Here is a 22,757-nt window from a genome sequence, read left to right as displayed (position 1 = left end):
AAAGTGCTATGCAATCCTAGTGTGAAAGGAAAAGAAGAAAGACGTAAGACCCTAAGGGAGAGGTAAACGACGGATTCTTAGTCAACTCGCTTAGCTTCCTCTGCAACCGGTGGTGGGAGAAGGAGCTGTTCTCGCTGTGAACTCTGGATTCTAATATTGAATATGATAAAAATACACAAATTATTAGAACAGTAAGTATTGAAGTTCGAAAGTCTTATTCTTATTCTACGATATTGTTATATTACGATATTATTATTCAACTTCGAAAGATCAAGAGAGAGTTCTTAGATCCGCCTAAGAGTCATTCTTTTTTCGGAAGAGAATACCGGGATGAAATCCAGACAGAAAGACTCCGTCAAGCCTGTAGGAGTAGTGAAGAACGATTCAGAGTGGGTCTAGCATTCCTGAAGGGTCGGAGTTTTGAAAAATGATTTTCAGCCTCTGCCCCTGCTTTCCGACCGTTACCTCAACTTCCTGAGGTTCCCCCTTTTTAAGAAAATCAGAGAGCTCATGCAATAGCCTCTTCATGCTTTCATTATGCTCATAAGTAATCCAAAAAATGGTTGCGAGAAAAATGAATAATACGACTAAAAAACCTAGTCTAAAGACACGATCTTGGAAGAGGAAAATAATGATTTTCTCCATAGATCGTTTAAATCCTTCTACCATTTCTTTTAATTGGGTCTTTCCTATCGTGACAATTCTTATTTCCCAACCCCCTTTTTGTGCCGGCAATTGGCTAGGTGACTGCGGCCCTCTGCGCAGCTATAGAAGGCAGGAGAAACAATTTAGAATGAGGGCTGGTAAAATATTTGCGTTGGTTTTTCCAACGAAACGTTGCACTTTTTTCTTTTTTTTCATTCGGAAGGGCTCCGTATAGTTCTATTTTTGGGCGTAACGTTATGGTTCTTTCCTCGACTGACTGAGAAAAACTAGTTCCAGAGGCATCTTCCATTCATATCGATTTGGGTTTTTCTGCACCATATTTTGATCTGCCTCTTCTTCGATCCGGAATTCCCAGCAAATCCTTGACTCCTCGAATACAATGGGATTTCACACCTGGCAAATCTTTCACTCTGCCTCCTCTTATTAAGACCATAGAATGTTCCTGCGAATTATGACCTTCGCCTGGAATATAAGCAAATATATCATGTCGATTGCTCAACCGTACTTTAGCTATCTTACGTAGAGCTGAATTAGGTTTTTTCGGTGTTCTCGTTGAAACACGCGGGCATACTCCTTGCTTCTGGGGACATTGATCCGAAGCTCGAGTACGGTCCGTGCGCCGTTTTTCTTCTCTACCATGACGAATCAATTGATTGTTTGTAGGCATCGCTCTTTCCTTTGTCCTTCCCCCCGATTTTTGCCCTATCACTAGTGATTACTCCCGATCCGAAGCACCCCTTTTCCATTCATAAAAAGATCCAATCGTCAAAATCAATAAAAAGGCCATCATGGACCAAAATCCAAACAGACCCATCTTGTTGGGAGGTACTGCCCAAGGAAAGGAAAAGGTTACTTCCGGATCAGGGATAATAAATAAAATTGAAACAAGATAAAATCGTATATCGAAACGACTTCTGGCATCACCGAAAGGATCGAAACCACATTCGTAGGCCGACAATTTTTCTGGATAGGTCGAACTATTGGAAGCAAATGGAAAAGGAAGACCGAGTAGGATCAAAGAAACTAGCGGACTAATCACTAAATAGATAGAAATAGGTGCAAATTCTGACATCACCACAGCCCACTTGGTTCTCTCGCTCCTTGCTCGCGGAGCGGCATACCGGAAAAAAAATGAGAAAGGGTGCCGTAGCAGCTACTGAGGCTCGCCGATTACTAACTGACCGATAATAGGGTTAACACTGTATGAAAGCAAGAACTGGACACATCAGAAAGAATAAGATCCTCCAAAAGATTGTATATACGCATTAGATCAGGAGGTTCCACAATAAATTGATCTACCACTTGCGTATCAATTTCTTTATCAACTAGCTCAGAATGGGTCATTTTCTCGGGGAGCGCCAAGGAGATTTTCTTTTTCCAAAATTTTTGCTATGCCCTTTCGGAGAGCACTATGCAGGAGGTCCTTTGTGGACTCATATAGGGGGTTGCTTACTTTTTCCGGAGAACCTGTGTCGTACTTTAGTTGGAGCTCCAGTTCCCCCACAGCTATTTCACAAAAAGATTGAACTGTTTTGAGTAGAATTAGATCCTTGTCCATTTGAAATGCTAATCACTTAAGCTCCGCCGACCACCTGCGATGGCAGTCAGTCTTTGAAATCTATATTTATATTGGGCGCGGGGGGCAACAAAAATATGGGAGGAGGGGACTAAGGTATGTACTCTACACCTATATATGTAATTTTGAGCCCCTAACCAATCTAACAGCCATTTAGAGGGGAAAGCCTTATTCCTTTCCTTTCTTTATCTGTCTCAAACAATCAAAAGAGTATCTCCCAAGATTGATTGCACTTTAGAGGATTCCACTTTCACTAATAGACAGATGGGATTGAAGGATAAGCAACTACATCAAGCAAGAAAGTACACTGATGACCACGACGAAAAAAAGAAAACTACAAGCAACTACAGAAGGGTGACGAAGCTTCTTTGCATCCCATAGTGCTGTCGCACTAAGCGACTACCGTTCCAGAGTCGTACAACGAAGTGATTAGCATACCAGAGTGACGCAAGGCTCGTTGCTCGTACCTTATAGCTCTTTATGCTCTCTCCGCTCGCTCCTTTTCGTAGCTACGATCTTTCTTCCCTTTTTTCTTCTCTTTCGTCCCTTTTATTAAAAAAAGAATCCACTCCGAGAAACTACACTAAAGGGAACTGTTAAGTACAGACGATGCAAGGATGAGCCCGGCCACTAATCGGTGATCAGGTTATTTGAGTGAATAGGTTTATAAGGCACTTCGAGAAGGCGACTGGTATAACATATTAGAGGAAGAATAAAAAGCACTGCAACTCCTTTTTCGGGTTGGGCTTTCAGTCGTTCAGCGGCCCCCTCTTGAGACAAACTGCGGCGGCAACCTTCGTAAGCTAGACCTTCAGTTCCCTACGTCTGAAGCAAGTGGAAATCTGTCTTTCTTTCGACAAGGGCGGCTTGCTTCTCCCCCTAATCCATGATAGATCGAAGGGGAGCACTAATCGTTTGAGTGTCCCCGCTCTTATCGCTGCGCTCTAGTTGCTTGTAGCTCCTGGCTGGCCTATGAGGAACGCTTCTCGCTACAGACTATTCTGGCTACTCAAGAAATAGCTTTTCTAATAGATGGGCTCGTGTAAGTAGGAAAGATAAAATTGAGATTCTAGTTCTATCATCAGCTATGGGTTCGAATCGTTGAGAAATTCTAGAGAATGTTTGCTACCCTGAAATTTTCTTGTCTTTCCGGAAAAGGGTAAAAATGCCATTTTGGAGTTTTATCAACAATTTTCTTGTGTAGGCGGGGATCCGGTATTTTCTGAATCCTTGTGTAAGGAATTACAAAAGAAATTCTTTCAGCAAAGATGTGAATTAGGAAGGATTGGTCGACGAAATATGAACCAGAGACTGAATCTTAATATACCTCAGAACAATACATTTTTGTTACCGCGAGATATATTGGCAGCTGCGGATCATTTGATTGGAATGAAATTTGGAATGGGTACACTTGACGATATGAATCATTTGAAAAATAAGCGTATTCGTTCTGTAGCGGATCTCTTACAAGATCAATTCGGATTGGCTCTGGTTCGTTTAGAAAATGTAGTTAGAGGAACTATATGCGGAGCAATTAGGCATAAATTGATACCGACTCCTCAGAATTTGGTAACTTCGACTCCATTAACAACCACTTATGAATCCTTTTTCGGATTACACCCATTGTCTCAAGTTTTGGATCGAACAAATCCATTGACACAAATAGTTCATGGGAGAAAATTGAGTTATTTGGGCCCCGGAGGATTGACCGGGCATACACATAAAAGCCCATGACTGAAGACTTTTGACGAGAGGAGAGGTTGAGCACTTCTTTCTTCATAGGGGGGGGGCGGGGGAGAAATGTGCCCAGCACGAACAAAGATAACTTCCTCGTAGGTCGTTATATTAGTCAATCGGGGACCGGCTAGAAGAAGTATCAAGGAGGGTAGATAGGGTAGCAGGGACCGATCCGCCCGGGATCTTTGAATAAACTCAGAGCGGAGCTCTTCCTGCGGCCCAAGAGTTTAGCCTCTGCCAACTATACGATGATAGTGGCTAGCTTCTTTGGCATCTTCGGGTGCCTACTCCTCCGGCTTCCTAAAGAGGAGTCCGTCATCCTTGTGTCGTCAGGTGGCTACGCCTAAGCCAGTTAAAGTACTCGAATAAGCGTACTATTCCCTGGCCTCGTTGTTTCAGAGGAAAGGATGAAAAGCCCCAATGTCACGGCGACCGAGGGTGTCTGCCGTCAAGAAAGCGTCAGAAAGCAGGGTGGTCAGCCAAACTCCTACACTAGTTAGAAAAACCTTTCTCTAAACATGTCTGGATGGAAGGGGACTAACATCCCCCCACTGTAGAGGAATCACCTCCACTGACGTCCACATTAGAGGACTGTAGCTCCTGAGCGTAAGATGAAGGGATACGATATAGACACAGGACTTGAAAGTTTAAACCTTCCAAGATTCCTGGAGTCCAATCGAGACCCATCTTTGACACCTCTTTCTGCAATCGCTGAATGAGGGAGAAAGGGACAAGGCAATGCTGCCTTTCTGTTAACTCCCATTCGCGACGGAAAATGGGACCATCAAAGATCTCATCAAACGTCACCCGGTGGATGAACACCCTCATGGGCTCTAAATTCTAGGGTAAGTAGTTTTCTACTAACCTATAATAGAGTAACCACCATTGGTAATACGACAACCAGTCTTCCACCCGACATCTACCTTGAGTATACTCAAGGAACCAAAGTTGATCATCCGAGATAAATATCTCAGGAGGAATAACTTGAAGGTCTTTTGGGGTATATATAGAGACTATACGTCTCATTAACCACCAAAAGAGGTACGGGTTAAGGGCCTTCCCTCCACCTAGAAAGAATTCTCGGGAAGGAAACTGGAGTTGAAGCCACCAAAGCCAATCGAGCTTGTCTCGTTCAGTTGGGTTAGGCGGAAACTTGTTAGATAGCTTCTTGTACCCTTTCCCTCCCAGACGACAAAAGGTTGAGAACCTTTTGATCGGATACCGTTGAGCTAACGCAAAACGGGCCAGGGGGATATGGGCTCCAAGTACTGCTTTTGCAGATACCGGAGAAAGGTCTACAGATAGACCCTTTACAAGAAACCTCTTAGCAAACTCAGCCGCACCCGAGTGAGATATCAATGATTTTGATCTAGATATCTTCACCTGAATACGAGACAAACACTCTTCATAGACTCGGGCAACTTTCGCATCCGCGATTAGCACGTCATCCCCGAGGATAGCATACTCCTGAAAGATGCGACCAGGGTACACTTGCTCTGCCGAATACCACACCATAACATGGTGGGTAAACGCAAACAAAGGCCAAGAGGATCTATAGCCAAGTGGCTGCCCAGCGACAAATGAAATCCAGCGATTAGACTCTCTGTTATTCTTATCCGTTAAAAAACGGAATATAGAACACATTTGAGCCTAACGCGGAGTTCACTACCGCAGAGGCAAAAGAGCGAGAAAAGAGTGCACAAAACAATTCGAACATAATGACTAAGGGCCACCTATCAGTGGCACTAGTCAAGTCGAATGAATAGCACTCCATCCTGCCGGGTTAACGGTCTTAATTGATCGAAGGTACCATCCATTGGTATCTTCCGGAGAACTGCTGCTAACCAATCATGAATTGGAGACAGTAGTCTCTGATTAACCCAATTGCCAATGGCAAATATACGCCTCTTACCTCCTCCTTCGACTTTCTGTCCTAGTTTACCTGTCATAACTGGTCCAATAGAATGGGCCCAGTTTGGTAGGTAAGGTCCAACCTTAGACTCAAATTCGTCTAGGTGAGAAGATTTTATTGTTCTCATCAAAGGCCCTATGAGGGAACAACAAACCTGCACAAAACTGCTCTCCATAAGCATTGGTAAAATTTACCAGCTTCTTGAAGGCAGCTAGCTCGAATGTCTGAACCAAGAACGGAGATTTCCGCTTGGCATACAGACACCAGGGCTTTGGCAATGTGAGATAAAATCTCTTAAATGCCAAATATGTAGGTAAAGTCTTCCAACTAGGAGTCCATTTCATACCCTGAAAAAGGGGTATAAAGCGGAGACCGGGTAGATACCTCTTAATGATCTTCCGGTAAGAGAGTTTGACATCCCCTACCCATCGGACCACCGAAGAGATATCCTCCACAGGACTTTTGATACTCTCGAAAGTTTTCCTTGTAATTCTCTTTCCAATTTCTATAATAGTATAGAATGAAAAGAGAGTAAGGTACAACTTCACGAGGGTATCAGCCCTATCATCTCGGACCTCAGATTCGCACTTCTATGAAATACAGAAATTCGCTAATCTCGAGGAAAGAGTAGGTAACTAACTACAGAAGCCGCTCTCTGTCTTCTCTACGATTTACGGGTACTTACTCGTGCACAGAATCAAAGAAGAGGCCTGATGGGACGTCGGCCTTTGCTAAGGACTTAGGTGGAGGGCGAAGAGAAAGCTTTCAGATGTTATAAATTTTTTTAACTACTGTGCTCAAAAGACAAGACAGAATTAGGCCATACTGAGACTTTTTGTTCATATGACATCTTAGATAGGCCCCCCCTACTGAGCAATCTAGGCTTGTCCTCGTACAAGGATGGGCTAGCTACTTCCGCGAAACGTAATGCAAACCATTGAGAAAAAGTCCACGCCTCATTCTCTGCTTTAGGAAGATGTCCCTGCATAACATATTCCCCCCTAGACACTCCTAGCCTCTGTTGTCTCAAAGACACTCTGTGAGGAAAGATTTGGCCCACGCCCCAAATCTTTGGTCTTTGGAGTGTCAGAATCTGTGCCGTAGATCGTGGCATGATAGCGTTGGGGCACCGTGAGAACCACCAAGACAAGAGTCCGGCGGCGACCTTACTGCCCTATTTTTGATATGATTCGGGATTGGCGTGTTGCCGGGCGTCTACCCCCGTCAAGATCCTCTAAAGCTTTGAACTACTTATGGAACAACAATGGTAAAAAGAGGTTCCAGGATCTTACTGGTACTTCGAGAAATGAATCACACTGTCAGTGATTTCGAACATCACTTATGATAATAATGAAAGAGGTCTACGGTCTAAATGGAGAGCCTCTAGTCTGACGCCCTGTACAAGTATAGGGTCTTTCAGGCTTTATGTACTCGATTAGCGTATTCCCAACCTTCCTCTCCCTTACGGTCGAGCGTCTCCAAACCTTCCCCACCCTACGGAGCGACAGTTCTGGATATTGCCATAGTAGGAGTAGGCATAGGTCCATCATAGAATGTGCTTCCTTCCTTGGACTTTTTCTTTCGAAAGGGCGTTCAACGGGTCAAGGGCAAAAGGCTCAACGGGCTGTACCATTATCAAGCAGCATGAGAAGGAGTCTCTCACAAGCCAGTCTATTAGTTTCACGCCTTTGAAAGGGATATGGTCTCTTACTAACAGCTTCACCGGTCTGCCCGGGAGGACGAAGAGGGACTCCGGTGAAAGGGCTAGGGAGGCACTTACTGGCCATAACACAGAGAGTAGATCTTGAGAATCTAATGATCCCTGCATCTCCGTATTGGTAAACAATTAGTGCTTCTACCTTACTTTACTGTCACAAGTGAGCCATTCTTCCACATTCTCGGTGACAAGCCTATGGTCGACTGAGTTTAAACTTCCTTCTTTCCGCTTGGCCCATGGATCAGGGGAAGAGGATCATTCCAGCACAGAGATAGTATGCCCAAACCCGTTCCCAAGGGCAGCAGTCAAAGGAAAGGAGCAAGTACAAAATCTTAGTGCCGTTTAAGGTAAATATCTTGCTATTCCTTGTAATTCCTGGGTTATGTTGGTCAATAAAGTCTGAAAGAAGGGCAGTTCTTATGGTCAATTAACGCATATCCATCCGGATTTATGGAAAGAAGGGCGTCCTGTCTTTCGAGTCGTTGACTCCGTAAAACCTGTGTCCTTGGACCTTATGTTCCTGCGCTTCGCTAAAGGCCTACCTTTTTTTTCTCCTAGCGTGTTTAACGAGCCCCCTGCTCCCTCCGATCAAAACAAGCCAGTATAATAGGCCTTCTGTGTTGATTCATCCGAGCTATTTAATATGCTTTTGGAGTTGCAGTTCCAGTCCTTCTGCCTTTTTAAGGTATGAGTGCGTAGAAGCTGTCGGTCTATCCCATATTCGCATAATAAGTAACTTGCTTGCTTAATGCCGGAAGTCGGAGAATTATTGTTTGTTGCAGGCGGCTGGTCGTATAAGAGTCTTTTCAGTAAGTGCGGTTGCACTTGTAGAATAGAACCTTTGGCCATTTCCTATCAATATCATAAAGGTGGCTAGCTCGTTTTCTCTTGGTCAAAAACGTTGAATGAAGAAGTTCGACAGGTGCATGAATGAGCGCAACAGAGGATCACCCTAAAATGGCCTTGCAGACACGCGATTAATAGAACTAAAATAGAGAAGGAGTTTTGGAGTTCTCTTGATGTTTGGCCACCTTTGGGTTCGAGTCTTGAATCCCTTGTGTCACGGGAACGCCCTTGGTTTAGTAAGTAGAGCACCGTAGGGTAGGTAGGCGCTTCTTCGCATCTAGGAAGACAGATCAAGGCAGCTAGCCCGAAGCCAGTACGACAAACCATATCGATTGGTCTACCATGCTTTACGCTATCAAGCTTTCGTCCCCCACCATGGCTGTTAGCCGCACGCACCTGTGCATCTGGTGTCGGTAACTCCCATTGCATCCATAGCTTTGAAGTACTTCATAGATCGGTCCTTTGCTGCAAGGAAAAAGATCTATTAGACGACAAAATTCTCGATTCAAAAGGGGATCTACCTCGGCACCCTAGCATGAGTTCCAATCGGCCGGCTCGAAAAAAGGCATAGGAAAAAATATTCGAATTCGACCCTTGGGGAGGGGATGAGATCCTTACTTGGTATGACGAAGTGAAGATCGACCCAGTGAAGAAATTGATAGTGAGAAAAGCGAGACGACACATAGTGAACCTTCCTGCAAAAGAGGAAGGATAAGATGCCCGTGCAAGGGAGTGCCCCTTTAATAATGCTACACTTCGAGAGGGACGATCAAAGCGAGAAAACCCATATTCCTATGATTTACACTCATTGAAAGGGTGTGGACAAATTCAATCTTTCCTAGGATTTGAAGATGAAAGTAGACGCTATACAACCCTCAGGGTACAAGCGACAGAGGAGGAAATAGCTGGTCAACGACACGTATACCAGTTTTCCATTCCAAGCCAGAGTTGCATTAAATCTGGTGTGTTCAATCCTATTTTTATATGCCTTATGGTACTTATGGACTTGGTGAAATAAGAGCTTACCTTACAGTTGTCCGAGTTTCTTCAAAACCTTTACTTTAAAGCTAGAGCGCTTCTTTCTTTTCTTCGCCTCTTCCCGTCCAAGGTAAAATATAGACCGCGCTGGGACAAGATAAAGATTGTCTCTACTCTACAAATTCCTTATTGTTGAAGGAGGGAAGAGTCTGGTTGAGGATGGTTTCCTGTCCGGACTGTTGTTGATTATGCCTGGAGATTGTTCAATTTCTGGAATGGATTGACAGTGAGTTCATGAACTTCCTTATCAAATATTAGAATCGATTGAACTGCCTTACCGGAATGAGAGTGATTGGATTCAATCCTTTCTTTTGTTGAGAGAAGCCAGTCCAGCGAGTTACACGAGTATCAAACCCACGGGATAAGTAGAGAGAGGATAGCGACAGCAATGCTCGAACGTAGGTAGGGAAAAAAACCTGAAATATCACACTGTGAAGTGGAGGAAAAGCCGAGTTTCAGGGGAAGGATGGATCGAACGAAAAGCAGAAGTAAGAATTCAACGATGGGATTGAACGAGCAAGGATTTCTTCCTTAGTACGCATCGCATCCTATTTTGGCTCTAAGTGCTATAGGAACTTCCTTTCAGAAGGCCTTATCTAATAGGGTCGGAATCCAGATTGTTTGGAATCGAACTCGTTGGCAGAAGAAGAAGAAGCCAGGTTAATGTAAGCTTATATTGATATCCTGATGGTCTCGCATCTGAATAGGAAAGTAGTTAGCTTGGATCGAGGAAGCTTTCGCCTAGGACTAATTCCACAGTAGAAAAGGCTATGCGCATCAGCCCTTAGCAGCGCGTGCATTATCTTAGTGCCTTGATTCTTGCCTTTAGTGGGAATGCGGAGGAGCTTGATAGCGTAAATGCGGTCCTGCTTGTCGGGTATTCAAAAAAAAGGGAGTGTAAGCTCTCCTTTGTTAGCGGGACTCAGTGGAGCTTGCCTGCTTTCCTGATTCGTGAACAGATGGGACTCTTTCTTTTGGCTTTCTTCCTTCACTTCGATCTCTGCCACAGGAGCTGCAAGTCTTTGAAAGAATCCGCTGGAACTAGTGAGCGAAGAGCCTTACTGCCAGAGCTAGTAAGCTATATGAAGCAAGAAAGGAAGATTGCCCCACTCTTGTTTGGTGTTAGCACTGTAAGCATATCTTTTCGCATAACATTACTGTCTTCAAAAGATATCTATTATTCTTATCTGTGCCAATAAATCGACCTTACCCCACGGAAGGCTTCCCCAGGCAAAGATGTCTTATCTAGATGCCGCAAATCCGATGTTAGCAAGAACTGGTACGAATGGCATCAATCCTCTTCGGGGATATCTTTACTATTGGCATTTGTCCATCAAATAGCCCTAGCTAGATTCCTAGCAGCTCCCCTTCTTGAACAACCGAGGCACAGCTTTCAAACTTTCTAGGCTTTCCTTCCCGCATCTATTGAAACAATTCACTTGGGCATTGCCTTTAATGCCGCATTCACTTCCTTTGACATGTTGGCACTTCCTTTCTTCTCTCAGCATTCTTTTCATTATCTAGGTGATTTCTTTGTCTCTGTCCGGTCAGTCATTCAATCCAGTGAGACTTTCTTTCCGACTTATGGGCATTCCTACCATGCAGATAGGCAGTGAGTTCAGACATGGAGTGGGACTGTCTTTTTTTCTTCCTGACATGGAATAAGGTGGGAGATGCTTCCTAGGGGACCTTTCTCCTCTCTCATTCAAGGCATAGAATACCAGGTAACATAGAACTGGAGTTCTCTATCCAGGATTCAACTGGTAGTTCCATCCAGCAGCGACGCTATGTTCTTTCATTCCGGGCATAGCTTTCTCTGGACTGAGAGCTCGATATGCTTGCTATTGACTGAACTCTCCGAAAGCGGACTGTCAATTGAATCTGCTGTAGGAAAATGGACTACCCAACCTTATCCAATCTCTCTGAACTGCCCTACCCACAAGTGTGCTTACTCAAATTATCATAATGTTGTTTCCTATTGTGAGCTGGCTTCTTAACCGAAAGCTTCTTAGCCGAGTTGGGTTCTTTTAATAAGGAAGATGCTGACTTTGCCGAGGTTGAACCCCTCTCTGATAGTTCTAGTAGCCGCCCTTCCGTCAAGACTGGAATCAGGAAGTTCGCTACTATGCTGTCTTTCTTCTTTATTGCATTGGCCTATCACCGGATATGTGATCGATCCCTTCCACTATTTCTACAACAAATGCTTCTGAATTAGCTGCCGTTATTCTTTCAACAGGAGATTCGGTTTAAAAGACAGAAATGGGACCAGGAAGACAACCCACCACTAGAGTTTGCTTTGCTCAGCTCTAGTGGCTGCTTTCTAGGCAATTAGCTGGGCTTTTTTCAGCGCCAGATGAGGCAGAAGATTCTACGCACGAGGGAGCCATCATCTGACCACAGGTTGAGAAGGGTATCTATGGAGGGATCTCCACCCGTCTTTCCACGGCCCGGAGTATCAATCCGAGTTCCCCCAACCCAACGAAAAGCAGTGGGTCCCCTTAAGTAAGTGGTATGTAATTATTACATAACCATCTGAAAGAGGCGACGACTGCTGTCATGTGAGTTATTAAGGCAAAACTTCTTAACATGGTCTCTCTTAAAGGGTATGCCATATGGATTCCCATTATCCCATAGGGGTGATAGAAGTTACAGAGATTTCTGGTATGAAACCCCTAACCTAGACAATGTAGACTCATAGATGTCAGCTACACGCTTATCAGCAATGACTACTTGGTGAACTTCCTAAAAGGATAGACCAAAGACAAACCAACGGCCACCTATGGACATCCGATGCGACGGAAGGTATTTACCAACCGTCTCTTCGAATCGCTCTAACGCCCAGTGGGAGGCGATCGAAAGCATATCGGATGTAGTCAGGCCATGGATCATCCCATCCTTTCACCGTGCCGAGGGGTTGATGAAGGAGAATATAATAAAACATAATGAAAGAGACTCGACACCCTTTCCTTCTTAGTGCAGTTCCCGATGAGAGGCCACTGCGTCAAAGAGCAAGCCTTTCATCAATGAGATGACGAGCCTGCAGGCTCTAGAGTTTGCCAAGAAGCTGCCGCCTGTCGCCAGGAGACTTTGATAGTATCCTGCCAGGCGCACACCTAATCCGATTACTCATCTTGGTTCAGATCAACTAGTTGAAAGAAAATAATGACCTTATGTAGCCTTCAATTGTTACTCTGAGGCAACTAGCAATGCAATACTAGATAGTGGGGGCTTATTTGATCAATAAGGTGCCCCCCCAGGGAGGAACAAGTTCTCCTTCCTTTAGGTGAGTTCTAATGACCACGGTTAAACATACATAAATGAACTTATGTTCTACGGGAGAAAAGCCCCTCCCGTGTCATTAACTCTTTTCCGGTCGTGTATCGACCGCGGAGTAGTGATAATTAGCGTCATCAGTTCTGCAACATTAGATGTATAGTTTGCTGTTTTCCTTCGCTTCCCCTGAGGCAACCCCGAAGGATAGTCCCAGAAGGAGCTATAGGGTTGGACCCCTGTTAAGAACGGGCCCATTACATGTTTCAATGAATATTCGATTGTTTAATGTGTGTATTAACCTTAATCCTCTTAGTTAATTAAACTGTACCGGAAGCGCTCTTCGTTGCGCTTTATTGTAAGCAATGTAGTGCCTCCTTACAGAAGGCATATGGGGGTAGGTGTGAACCCCCTTCTCTTTTACCTGTACCTGTCTCTCTCACGAGATCAGGGTATCCAAGGATCATCCCGCCTTTCCATAGGTTTATGATCTATAGGAAAGACGCGAAGGCTGATACTTTGGTCCGGTTCTACTTATCTTGCTTTTCTGTTGCTAAAATAATACTTTTAGCGAAGAAAGTAAGTAAGAAGACTTTGTTGTCTATTTTTGAACCGGGTGATTTCGATCAGATCTTACCGTTTATGGGCGAAATTCGCCCTACGATGTTGTATCTGTTCGAAAGATATACTCCTGAGGTACCCACCATTCCTCAACATCAAGGAATGTCTTGGGTCCCGACTTGGAAATCCCTTCCCACTCATTCTCTTTATCAAAAGTTAATGGTGGCGAATGGTGTCCCAGAACGGGAAGCAGAGAATTTCCGCTCTTCTTTCACGTCTGAGCTTATCGAGTTACTTGCTTTCCGCGAACTTATGCAATTTGTGCATGTCCGTGGCGAGCAATATAGTCAAGGCTGTTTATGGCCTGCCTATATTCGGTACGCCTTTGACCGGGTGGGTAATAAATATATCGCCCATTGGTCATTGGACCTTTTCGAGGATAGTGTTGGGAAATATCTCCCAAGCCATCACGAAATCGGTTGTCCGATAGGAACTGGAAAGCTGGGTCAGTCCCTTGAGGGAGCCGACACAGCAACAAGAACATCTACCCCTCCTGCTGAAGGAATAGGGGGAGCCCTGTAAAGGAATTGACAAGACAAAGGAATGCCGTCTACTTTGAATCTTTACAATAAAATAATATACTTAACACGATAAATCCCAAAGATTGCTTTCCGCCGCTACATAAGATGATGTACCCCTGCCTTCTATCTCCTAATCGTAAGAAGTCTGCTATCGCTTCCTCGGATGCCATGATAGTTGATGTAGTCGAATCTCCTGCTTTTGCCTAAGCATCCGCCATCGAAGAGTTTGCAGTCGGAGGAGTCTGCCATTGCTGAATCGCTCGCTGACGCCTCAACGGATGCTCTTGCTGAGCCCTTCAACGATAAAAGTTGACTTTGGTCTATCTTTCTCCGCCTTAATGGGTGCACCCCTCTCTGCTTGAGAGTAGAGCACGGCAAAAGCCTTCCGCGCCACAAGGACAAGTGGCAACTAGGTGAATTGGGAAGAAGCCACCTCTGGCGTAAAGAAAGGGGGTAGTAGTTAGACTGATTTATTAGCTTAAGGGCTGCCAATGGCTATTTCATATCTCGCTGTTGATGGATCTTCTGCTCCTGCTGTCGAAGAATCCGCTTTTGCTGATCCGGGTTCTCTTGCTCAATCGTCGGCTATAGCCATAAACATAAAAAGAAAAGTTGGCTTACCGGAAGTTTAAGCAACGTCGGGGAAGTTCCCTAAATCCAATGCCAAAGACAACTATACGCGCGCGCTTTGGCACGTTAAGCCAATCAACGTGATGGGTATTCCAGCGATCTTAGGATCAATCTCTTAGCTTGAAGGGCCTTTGATAATGAATCCTAAGGTAAAGAGTAGGCAAGTAGGGAAGAAGCCTGGAAGCGGAGTCTTTTCCCTCCGGCCTTTTCTCTAAATAGAAAGAGCTTCCTCTTTTGGTCTGTGCTACAAGTGGCCAGCTTAACTTAACGCGGGCAGGCGGTGTGTCAGCAGTTGGGCCAAGCGAAAGAACAACATCACATTCATCTCTTAGTGGATCACTGCTCTACTTTGATGTGTTAAGCATGTGATAAAATATCATATCACCCCGATACTAATAATTCATAAACTCACTCCCGTACTTTACAGGTGCATTACTCCTCGGATGAGGAGCCACCATCGGTACTAGTCCAGGAGGTCAATACTAGCGAGAGGGATGATAGTGACTCGAGTCATCCCTCTCGCTTACGCTCGAGCATCTTCAAACCTTGTTGGAGTAAGCAAAACAGCTAATCCAGGTGCTAGAGTAGGGAATCCTAAGTAAGGCGGAGTAAGCGTGCTAGTTTTAGTGCTAGAGAAAGAGTAAGCGTGGGATATTAAGCTAACCTGCCAACCAGCTAATCCGCCAGCAAACAGTTAGCCATTGACTAAGTCATTCCCGGGTGAGGAAGAATGAATTGAATCTTTTGCCCTTCGAGAACTCAAAACGAGTGGGATTCGACTTGCCAACAGATCCGAGTTTGATTGGGTCAGGAGCGGGAAAAGACGAAAAGAAGTAAGTAGTAAGTAGTGAGCCCCACTACTCTTTCGCTTCCCCGGGAAAGTCCTCCTATTACTAGAACCGGCGAAAGGGGTAGAGGCGATTCCGGATCTGTTACAGAAAAAGCTGCAATTGGAATGCTTTCCGTGGCTAGAACGGTATAAGAAAAAAGAAGGCTGGAGTTCGCCTAGCTTTCACGTGTCGATTGCTTTCTCTTTACTTTACCTTCTTACTTTCTCTTTTCGGCATAAGCTCTTGCCACTGAAGAAGCTGGTTCAACTTGAGCAAGAACTGCTTCGGATCAAAGAAACTTCGTACCTTTCGAAAACAGCTAAATCGCGATACCACTTGGCTTGGGGTCGTTCCCTAAAGAAAAGAATGTCTTTCCCTAGGGGCGTTAGCGGTAAGCACTTTGCCGGGTGATTTCACTCAAAACGAATTGAACCGGGTGTAGGATCGATCCCTTCTAGTAGCCTAGCGCTTCCCCTAATTCTAGTTAGTGACTTCGCTACCTTTACAGAAGACCGAGAGTCAGGGGCTACCTTAAGCCATGCTCCTACTATACTAAACCACCAAGAGCGACTGCGGAGTAAGCTCCCTTCTCCTATCACGACAGTTTTCCAGTATCGGAATTCATTCGTCTCATCTGTGATTTTTCCTTTCTTTCCCACCTTAGCTTAGGGGCTTCCATTGGGCTGTCATCTAGCTAGGGCTATTTTTTCTAGTTTCAAAAGGCTTTCTTGCCCCTTCCTTTGTCGTGGGCGTGGGCGTAGGAAATCCAAATCCCATTCGAAGAAGGTCAAGTCACCTAGTACTACTGAGTTTGCAGCGCTTACTCTAAGAACGACAAGGGCAGATAAGACAAGAGCGTCAACCGCAGATAAGCCTTTTCCTTAATTCCATGGCCTTACTCCAACAGAATCAATTGCAGCGGAGGCGTGAACAGGAAAAGCAAGCACTGATCGCTACTACGCGTAATAATCATTCTCGAGAAGGGACAGAGGTGCTAATGACGAAAGACTATAGACCGAAGTTGACCATGGAGCTGACCAATGACCATAGCCAATAGTCAGTTTATAAACCGTAGGAGGTTAGTACCCGCAGAACCAGCGAAGGTTAGTTACTGGAGGGAGAAGATTTATGACCCGCGGACTAGCTTTCGATTGGTTATTCCGAGTCCTTCTTATGTACTTATTTCCTTTGATTGATGGCCTTTTGAGTCCCTATTTCCACTGGCGGGTTCCAATTCATAAGGATCTGACTGAAAGGGGATTTTTCTGGCTCCTTTTTTTCCTACACCGACACCGACTTCTAAGCCAGTTTAAATTCCTTATGCCGTTCCTTGCCTTTCCGTGGGGGAGAGTGACTATTGACCTAAGATCACTGCCCCTAGACCAGTTACGGGTTCGGGTGCTGCATGCCTTCCCGCGGGATTTCCTATTCATCTTTTCATATAGTCATCAGAAGGGATATCTTGAAATCCTGGTCCAGTTGAGGTTGAAGGTGCGAAAGAAGTTGTTTCCGGTGCGTCTTGTTACGGGATCGGTTCCTTATAGATTAGATAAAGAATAGCACTTTCAGGGAGAAAGAGAAGAACGCCAGGAAAGACGAAAGCTCGTTCATCAACGAAGGCAAGTTCATCAATCGACCAGAAGAAAGGGCAAGCCAAGGGCAAGGGTATGAAATAGGTTCAGAAGCTCGAATAGGAGTTGCAAGCCGCATCCGTAGTCTCTCATTCTAATTCCGCTTCTCACTTTGCTCCATCCAATTCTGATTTATCATACGCGAAGGAGCGAAACGGCATCCTGATTCTTTGAGTTGTAGAACGAGACTTTCTCTGCTTAACGAAGGCACTGAGCATAATGATACTTAATCCCCCATCCGAATCATCACGAGCATATTGAGACTTGATCCTTACGAGCACTTCAATAGATTCATAAAACTGAGCAGAACAGTTAGTGCTAGTACAATTGTTATCCCATCAATGACCATAGCCCGAAGCAGACCTGGAATGGAAGCTGATCTGCGAGTGAATGAAATTGAACGATTAATATCGCCTTTCATGCAAAAATATTACGATTTCGATGGCTTCCTTTCAGGATGTCGATTGGGATAAGGGTTTGATCGAGAGCTAGGAGATTCGGTTGTTTAACCTAAGAGAGGAGATCCAGTTTACAGAGGAGATGCCAGGGGCGGTGGCCTTTCAAGGAAGTTTCTAAGGGGGAAGGTTTTCTTTTTTTATAAAAAGATAAGATCCTACTATCAAACAAACCAAAGGAGATATGCCCTTGTACTCCTCTAGATTGCTAAACAGGAGGGCCGGGGGGATTGAATATGGATATGGTGGCGGAGATGCTGCTTTCTTCACCGCTGTTCCGGCATAAGCTGATGTTCCCACAATTGGTACTGCTTTCTCCTTCCCCCGGGTTCAAAACCTTAACAAGCTATCAAACCGAGTAGAGGCGTATAGATACCGATATGCAACTGGAATACCTTTTTCGGGGTATCAATATGGGCAAGGTGCTTCTTTTTCTATGCTTTCAACTATCCATTTCTTAAGTTGATCGAAAGGAGTTGAAAGGTTATAGTGTAGAGTAAGTCCCTCCCATCTCTTTTGTCTTATGACTTATCTTATGATAGGGATAGTGTCCTATAGTGTTCTTAGTGGAAATATGCTACTTGCTAATAGCTCTAGTTGGAAAGAAAGTATGCTTCCCTGGATCGCTCCGGGTAAGAAAAAATGCCTACAGGGGCTTACGACTGCATGGGCTTAGCTTAAGACTGGCACTCTATAAGGGAACTGGACTAGAGCTATAAGGTAGCTTTTTCCTGGCTGAATTGCTCGTATAGAAAGTATTCTATCGCTCGCATGGAAGAGAGCTGGCAGGAGCTTACTAAAGCGATTAGAAAGACTTCCGGGATGAAATAGAATTCGATCGATACCGTATGGAAAGAGGAAAAAGAGAAGAAAGAATCCCAACATCGGTGTCTGCCAGGGTATTGCTTTTCGCGGTCTCAGTAGGATTGTGAAAACCTTGCTCCGATATAAGTTGAGAAGTATCTAGGGAAGTCTGTAAGTCAGATTTTTGTCCCCAACGCTTTATTAAAAGGGCATTTTCGGGGACGAGCCCTCCTCTACTCTACTTTTTATGTGAATAAGTGGTCCGTATAAAGATAAAGAATCTTCTTTCTTCGATCAGAATATAAATGAGATTAAAAAGGCTGCAATCAATGCCTAAAGCCGATAGTAGTCGATTTTGATAGCCTGATTCTCGAAGGAATGAAAAGAGTGAGACTGCGTGAAAGTACGTAGCAAGAGAGGACTCTTCTTCAACTTGGAGGAAGACTCTTTTCCCTTCTCCCTAAATTGAATACTGCCATCCTCGCCCAAAAAAACGAACCCACCAATAGCAGTGGGAGGGAGAGGCACCACCACTGCTTAGCATATCCTATATCAGCAGATGGGAATGGAGTAGAAGATAACAATCCAGTCTTTTATCCAAAGAACAATGGAAGGGCTTTTTCTATTCACCGAGCGGAAGCAGAAGTTCCACCAGCAGCTCCAGTCGCGGTTGACCCATCATCATTTCGCGTCGCGTCCCTCTCGGGTCGGGAGCCCGAAGCATACCTATAGTTAGTTCCAGAGCCCCCTGTTGCCTTTGAGAGCAGTCCCGCAGAGGTTGGGGTATGGGACGCAGAAGCATAGGGAGTGATAGCAGCAATTGATCCTGATCTGGTTTGAAGAGCATTCCTACTCCTACTTAATTTTAGGTAGTCACTTACTTTCTAAGCTCTCACTAATATAACAAAATTCTAGACTCCGCGCCGCTTGCTATAGGATTGGAATCAGACTGATTTTACCTCTACTACTTAGCTTTAGCTGGCGGATCGCACTCCTTCCTTCTTCGCTATGCCGCTGGAGGATCTCCCCATTAATGAAATTTTGTTTTCGAGGTATCCCCTACGCCCCAACACAATAAGTACTGATTTATTTAAGCGCTACGAACCAGCACTTCGGCTTACGCTGCTCTCGGCATAAGGGCAGTCCGTGGAACCAACAAACAATAGTAATAGATGGAGCTGAAGGGATAAGGTCAGCATACATAAAAGGGAAAAGCGCATTATCTTAGTTCGAGCTTATTCCCCCGCCGGGTAGAACCTTTAAATAAGAATAGGTTCCGTGCCCAAAGCCTATGACTTAAGAACCTTAGGAGGGTTAGCGTCCACTATTGAAGCAGAGAGAATATATTCGGTTACCCCTACGCTACCGTAGGACAATAAGAATCATTCCTTATACTTACACTTCTTTACCCGGCTCTGACTGAAGACGCACTCTTTCTGACTTCCCCATCCCAAGGCGCATAGTAGCTTTAACTCTTATTACCTTGGCTATTAGCTATTCCCTCCGACTTGCTTTCTTCGGGCTTGCTTCTAGATTATATTCTGTCTTTTAATCTATCTTGCTTTAAAATACATACTGAAGGGGTAATAACTTTTTACCTTTCGTCCCCCAAGCCTAATCCTTTACGTTGTTCTCCTCAACTCCGTGTCCAGTGAACTTGAGCCTAACACTCTTTTAAGAGCAAGCAGGTGTATCGGGGGGGAGTACTCTGAACAGGATCTCCTCTTCGAGGGGTAAGGGTTAGCTGATGAATTGGATACAAAGGATACTTTACCGCTTTCCTTGGATAAAAAGGATATTTGGAAACGAAAGAAAGGATACGAAACTGCTTTCTTTGGGTATTACGTCCCAGCACCTACTTACCTGGCTTTGACTTTTCTGGCTATGGAGTCCCCCCTTCCTTACCTGGCGCTTGCTTCCCTGTGCCTATTGGTGAAACTGATGAAACTGCCGAAGAAACGGGTACAACAGGGGAAACCGAAGAAACTGCCGAAGAAAGTGGCTTCACCGCTGTGGTCCTCGCGTCCTCCCTTCCCTATATATATGGGTCCGGGCAGCACTTCCTTAGAGTTATTAAGCCGGAACTGGTTCTATCTTTCCAGACTATTTCATTCCAGGTTATGTCATACCTATATAAACAAGGTAACAAGGGAAAGGAAACCCTCGGAGCTACTTAGCAACTTTTTGCAATGAAGCCATCGAACTGAGATCAGAAAAGGATTTCTACCTCTCTTCCTACTTACTCGATCTTCGGCGGGATCGAATGCTTTCCCGGTCGAGATTCAGTACATCTGCCAGTCATAGGGTTCTCAGCTCGATTCTCTCTCTGTACCCACCTTTAGTCGGTATTCAGGATTCCATTCTTGCTTGGGTGTACCTACTATTAAAGTTCCTTCTGATCTATCTATTTTTTTTATTGGTTCAATCCCCGGTCATTCTATCTTGAGTGAGGGGACGAGTCATCTTGCTCGACATCATGGGATCGCACTTTCATTAACGGGCTGCTTACTCCGAATTGGGATATCTAATTAGCCCAAGCAAGACAAATGCCAAATATCTTAGCTTAGAAAAGTAGCTCCCTCCTACTCTTCTATCTGTTTTCGTAACCGGCTTTACTTATGAGTTTCTTCTTTGGCTAAGTTTTCAATCATCTGCTCTTACTGTTCTTGTTTAGGTAGGTGTTCACTAAACTGCTCTTGGTGTCATTACCGCTGCTATTGCTTGAGAATCGGCTGTGGGACGTCGAGGAAGAGTTTCTTTTTTCTGAATTCTTGAGTTCGTCCTTGCTCTTTCCTAAGCTGATTGGAGCTCATTGGCCATACATAGTGAAGGGGGAAGAGGAGGCTCGAATTGATCCAATGCTAATAAGTTTCGAGATGGAAGAAAGCAAAGAGGGAATAGGCACAATCAGGCAAGCAGTTATAAGACTAGGGCAGCTTTGGGGCACAGCGGTATGTTGAATGCTAAATAATTTATGACAGTTTCAGAGGCCTGGGATATAGAGACTTTTCATCAAAGCGCTAGGCCCCTGCTGCTATTAGTGAAAGAGGAAGGATCAATAGAGATCTGTTGAAAAGGGACCACAAGTGGCCCTGGTCTGAGACGTGCCAAGCAGCTTTCGATGACAAAAAGCGTGCAATGACGGAGGATCAAGTGCAACAATTGCCTGACCAACGCTAAAGCCCTTTGAGGTCCACACTGGATGCCTCTGATTATGCTGTTGGGGGCGTCCTGATGCAAGATGGACATACAATTGCATTCGAAAGCCGAAAGTTGAGATAAAGGACGATTCGTATCAAGCGGAAAATTCCCTGCCTCTATCACCTATCTGTGCACTAACCCCTGGGCAAAAGCCCCTGTCTCTGTAACAACAATAGTCAATTTCGCCACGGGAAAAAGCTTTAGTAAAGCTGTACTGAACTGAGCTACGGGCTTCCCCCTCCCTTATTACGTTACGGTCGAGCTTGGTTCGAACCTCGCCTTTCTATGAGTTCCTTCGCTCCAATACTTTCGAACAACTATCGTACCCCTCGCTCCTAAGCTAACTAAGAGCATGCCTTCGATCCTCTAAAAGAAGGCGTGAACTCTTTGCCTTGCCTGTAGAGTAGATGTAGTAGATTGAGATCTCTCGACTACCGTAAGAGGTTAGTAAGAGGCTCGACGTAATGATCTGCTGGAGCCTTTCCTCTAGGACAAGGATATCTTCTGACCTTTGCTCGCTCTCCTAGCCAAGCGTTTGCTTTATACAGTTAGATAGAAAATTCTCTCTTTTTGAAAGAGGAATTCTAGTAGTAGACCTTTTACATGCCGAGAAAGTAGAAAGTAATGCAGCGGATTAGCCCTTTTAGCCCCTTATCTCCGTGTAGGAAAAATCGGACTGTTCGGGGGGGAGATTGATTTGAACCTAAATCCTTGGATCGCCTATGTGTCTATGAATAGGTTAAGCTAAGCCACTTCTTTTGTACCGCTATTCATGGTGTAATTCTTCTGTACCGCCGCCCTTGGTGGACTTCTTCGTTGGTGGATCGAGGTACTTTACCAAGCCGATCGGAGGTACTATCAAGTACAGTCGAAATGTGATCTTTGCCTTTAAGCTTTGAGCTTGGCACCTTGGCAGTCTAATCTATAGAACCGTATAGGCCAGGCCAATTAGGCAGTCTGGTTCAATAGCTTTTTCTCTTCTTTCATCAGTTGCTAGCGCAACCTGTCGTATTAAAGGCATGGCCTTGTGTGAAGGAAGAAGACGGCGCTATCGAATCCGTTCTTCGCGAATCCGCATTAGCGCAAATCCGATCTTTTCGGGGTTGAAGGAGTAAGCGCAGCTATGAAATCCGCATCTGCCTTGACTGCTGGAAAGAGAGAGAACTCTAAAGTGGCATTGTAGGAGTCATTACAGTAGACAAATTCCAAGCATAAAAAGGACTCGCGACAGAAAGGAGAAGAGCGAACAACTCGGAAGAGAAGCAATCCCTCTTTTTGAAGAAAAAAGAGGTTGAGCTGATT

The 22,757-nt window shown here is 44.8% G+C and overlaps 2 protein-coding genes across 2 annotated transcripts; both read right to left on the bottom strand.

The window, feature by feature from the left end:
• Window positions 1-925: 925 nt before the first annotated feature.
• LOC149510563 (Ribosomal protein S12/S23 family protein) lies at window positions 926-1,333 on the bottom strand. Its single transcript, XM_089757573.1, has one exon. It carries the CDS (start codon window positions 1,331-1,333, stop codon window positions 956-958), a length of 378 nt encoding a protein of 125 aa, XP_089613699.1. The 3' UTR covers window positions 926-955.
• On the bottom strand, window positions 1,156-2,366 carry LOC149510562 (NADH:ubiquinone/plastoquinone oxidoreductase, chain 3 protein). Its single transcript, XM_089757574.1, has one exon. The coding sequence runs from the start codon at window positions 1,736-1,738 to the stop codon at window positions 1,382-1,384; it is 357 nt and encodes a 118-aa protein (XP_089613700.1). The 5' UTR covers window positions 1,739-2,366; the 3' UTR covers window positions 1,156-1,381.
• Between the last annotated feature and the right edge of the window lie 20,391 nt (window positions 2,367-22,757).

Source organism: Durio zibethinus, unplaced genomic scaffold, assembly GCF_047325235.1.
Source record: "Durio zibethinus cultivar Kanyao isolate XHJ-2024 unplaced genomic scaffold, ASM4732523v1 HiC_scaffold_30, whole genome shotgun sequence".
NCBI classification, from domain to species: domain Eukaryota; kingdom Viridiplantae; phylum Streptophyta; class Magnoliopsida; order Malvales; family Malvaceae; genus Durio; species Durio zibethinus.
The sequence above is the reverse complement of the archived record's forward strand: the minus strand, read 5'-3'. Positions and strand labels throughout refer to the sequence as shown.

What these genes read in the sequence shown, in the direction of transcription:
- LOC149510563 (XM_089757573.1), bottom strand. Translation starts at nt 1,333, where the DNA reads ATGCCTACAAACAATCAATTGATTCGTCATGGTAGAGAAGAAAAACGG.
- LOC149510562 (XM_089757574.1), bottom strand. Translation starts at nt 1,738, where the DNA reads ATGTCAGAATTTGCACCTATTTCTATCTATTTAGTGATTAGTCCGCTA.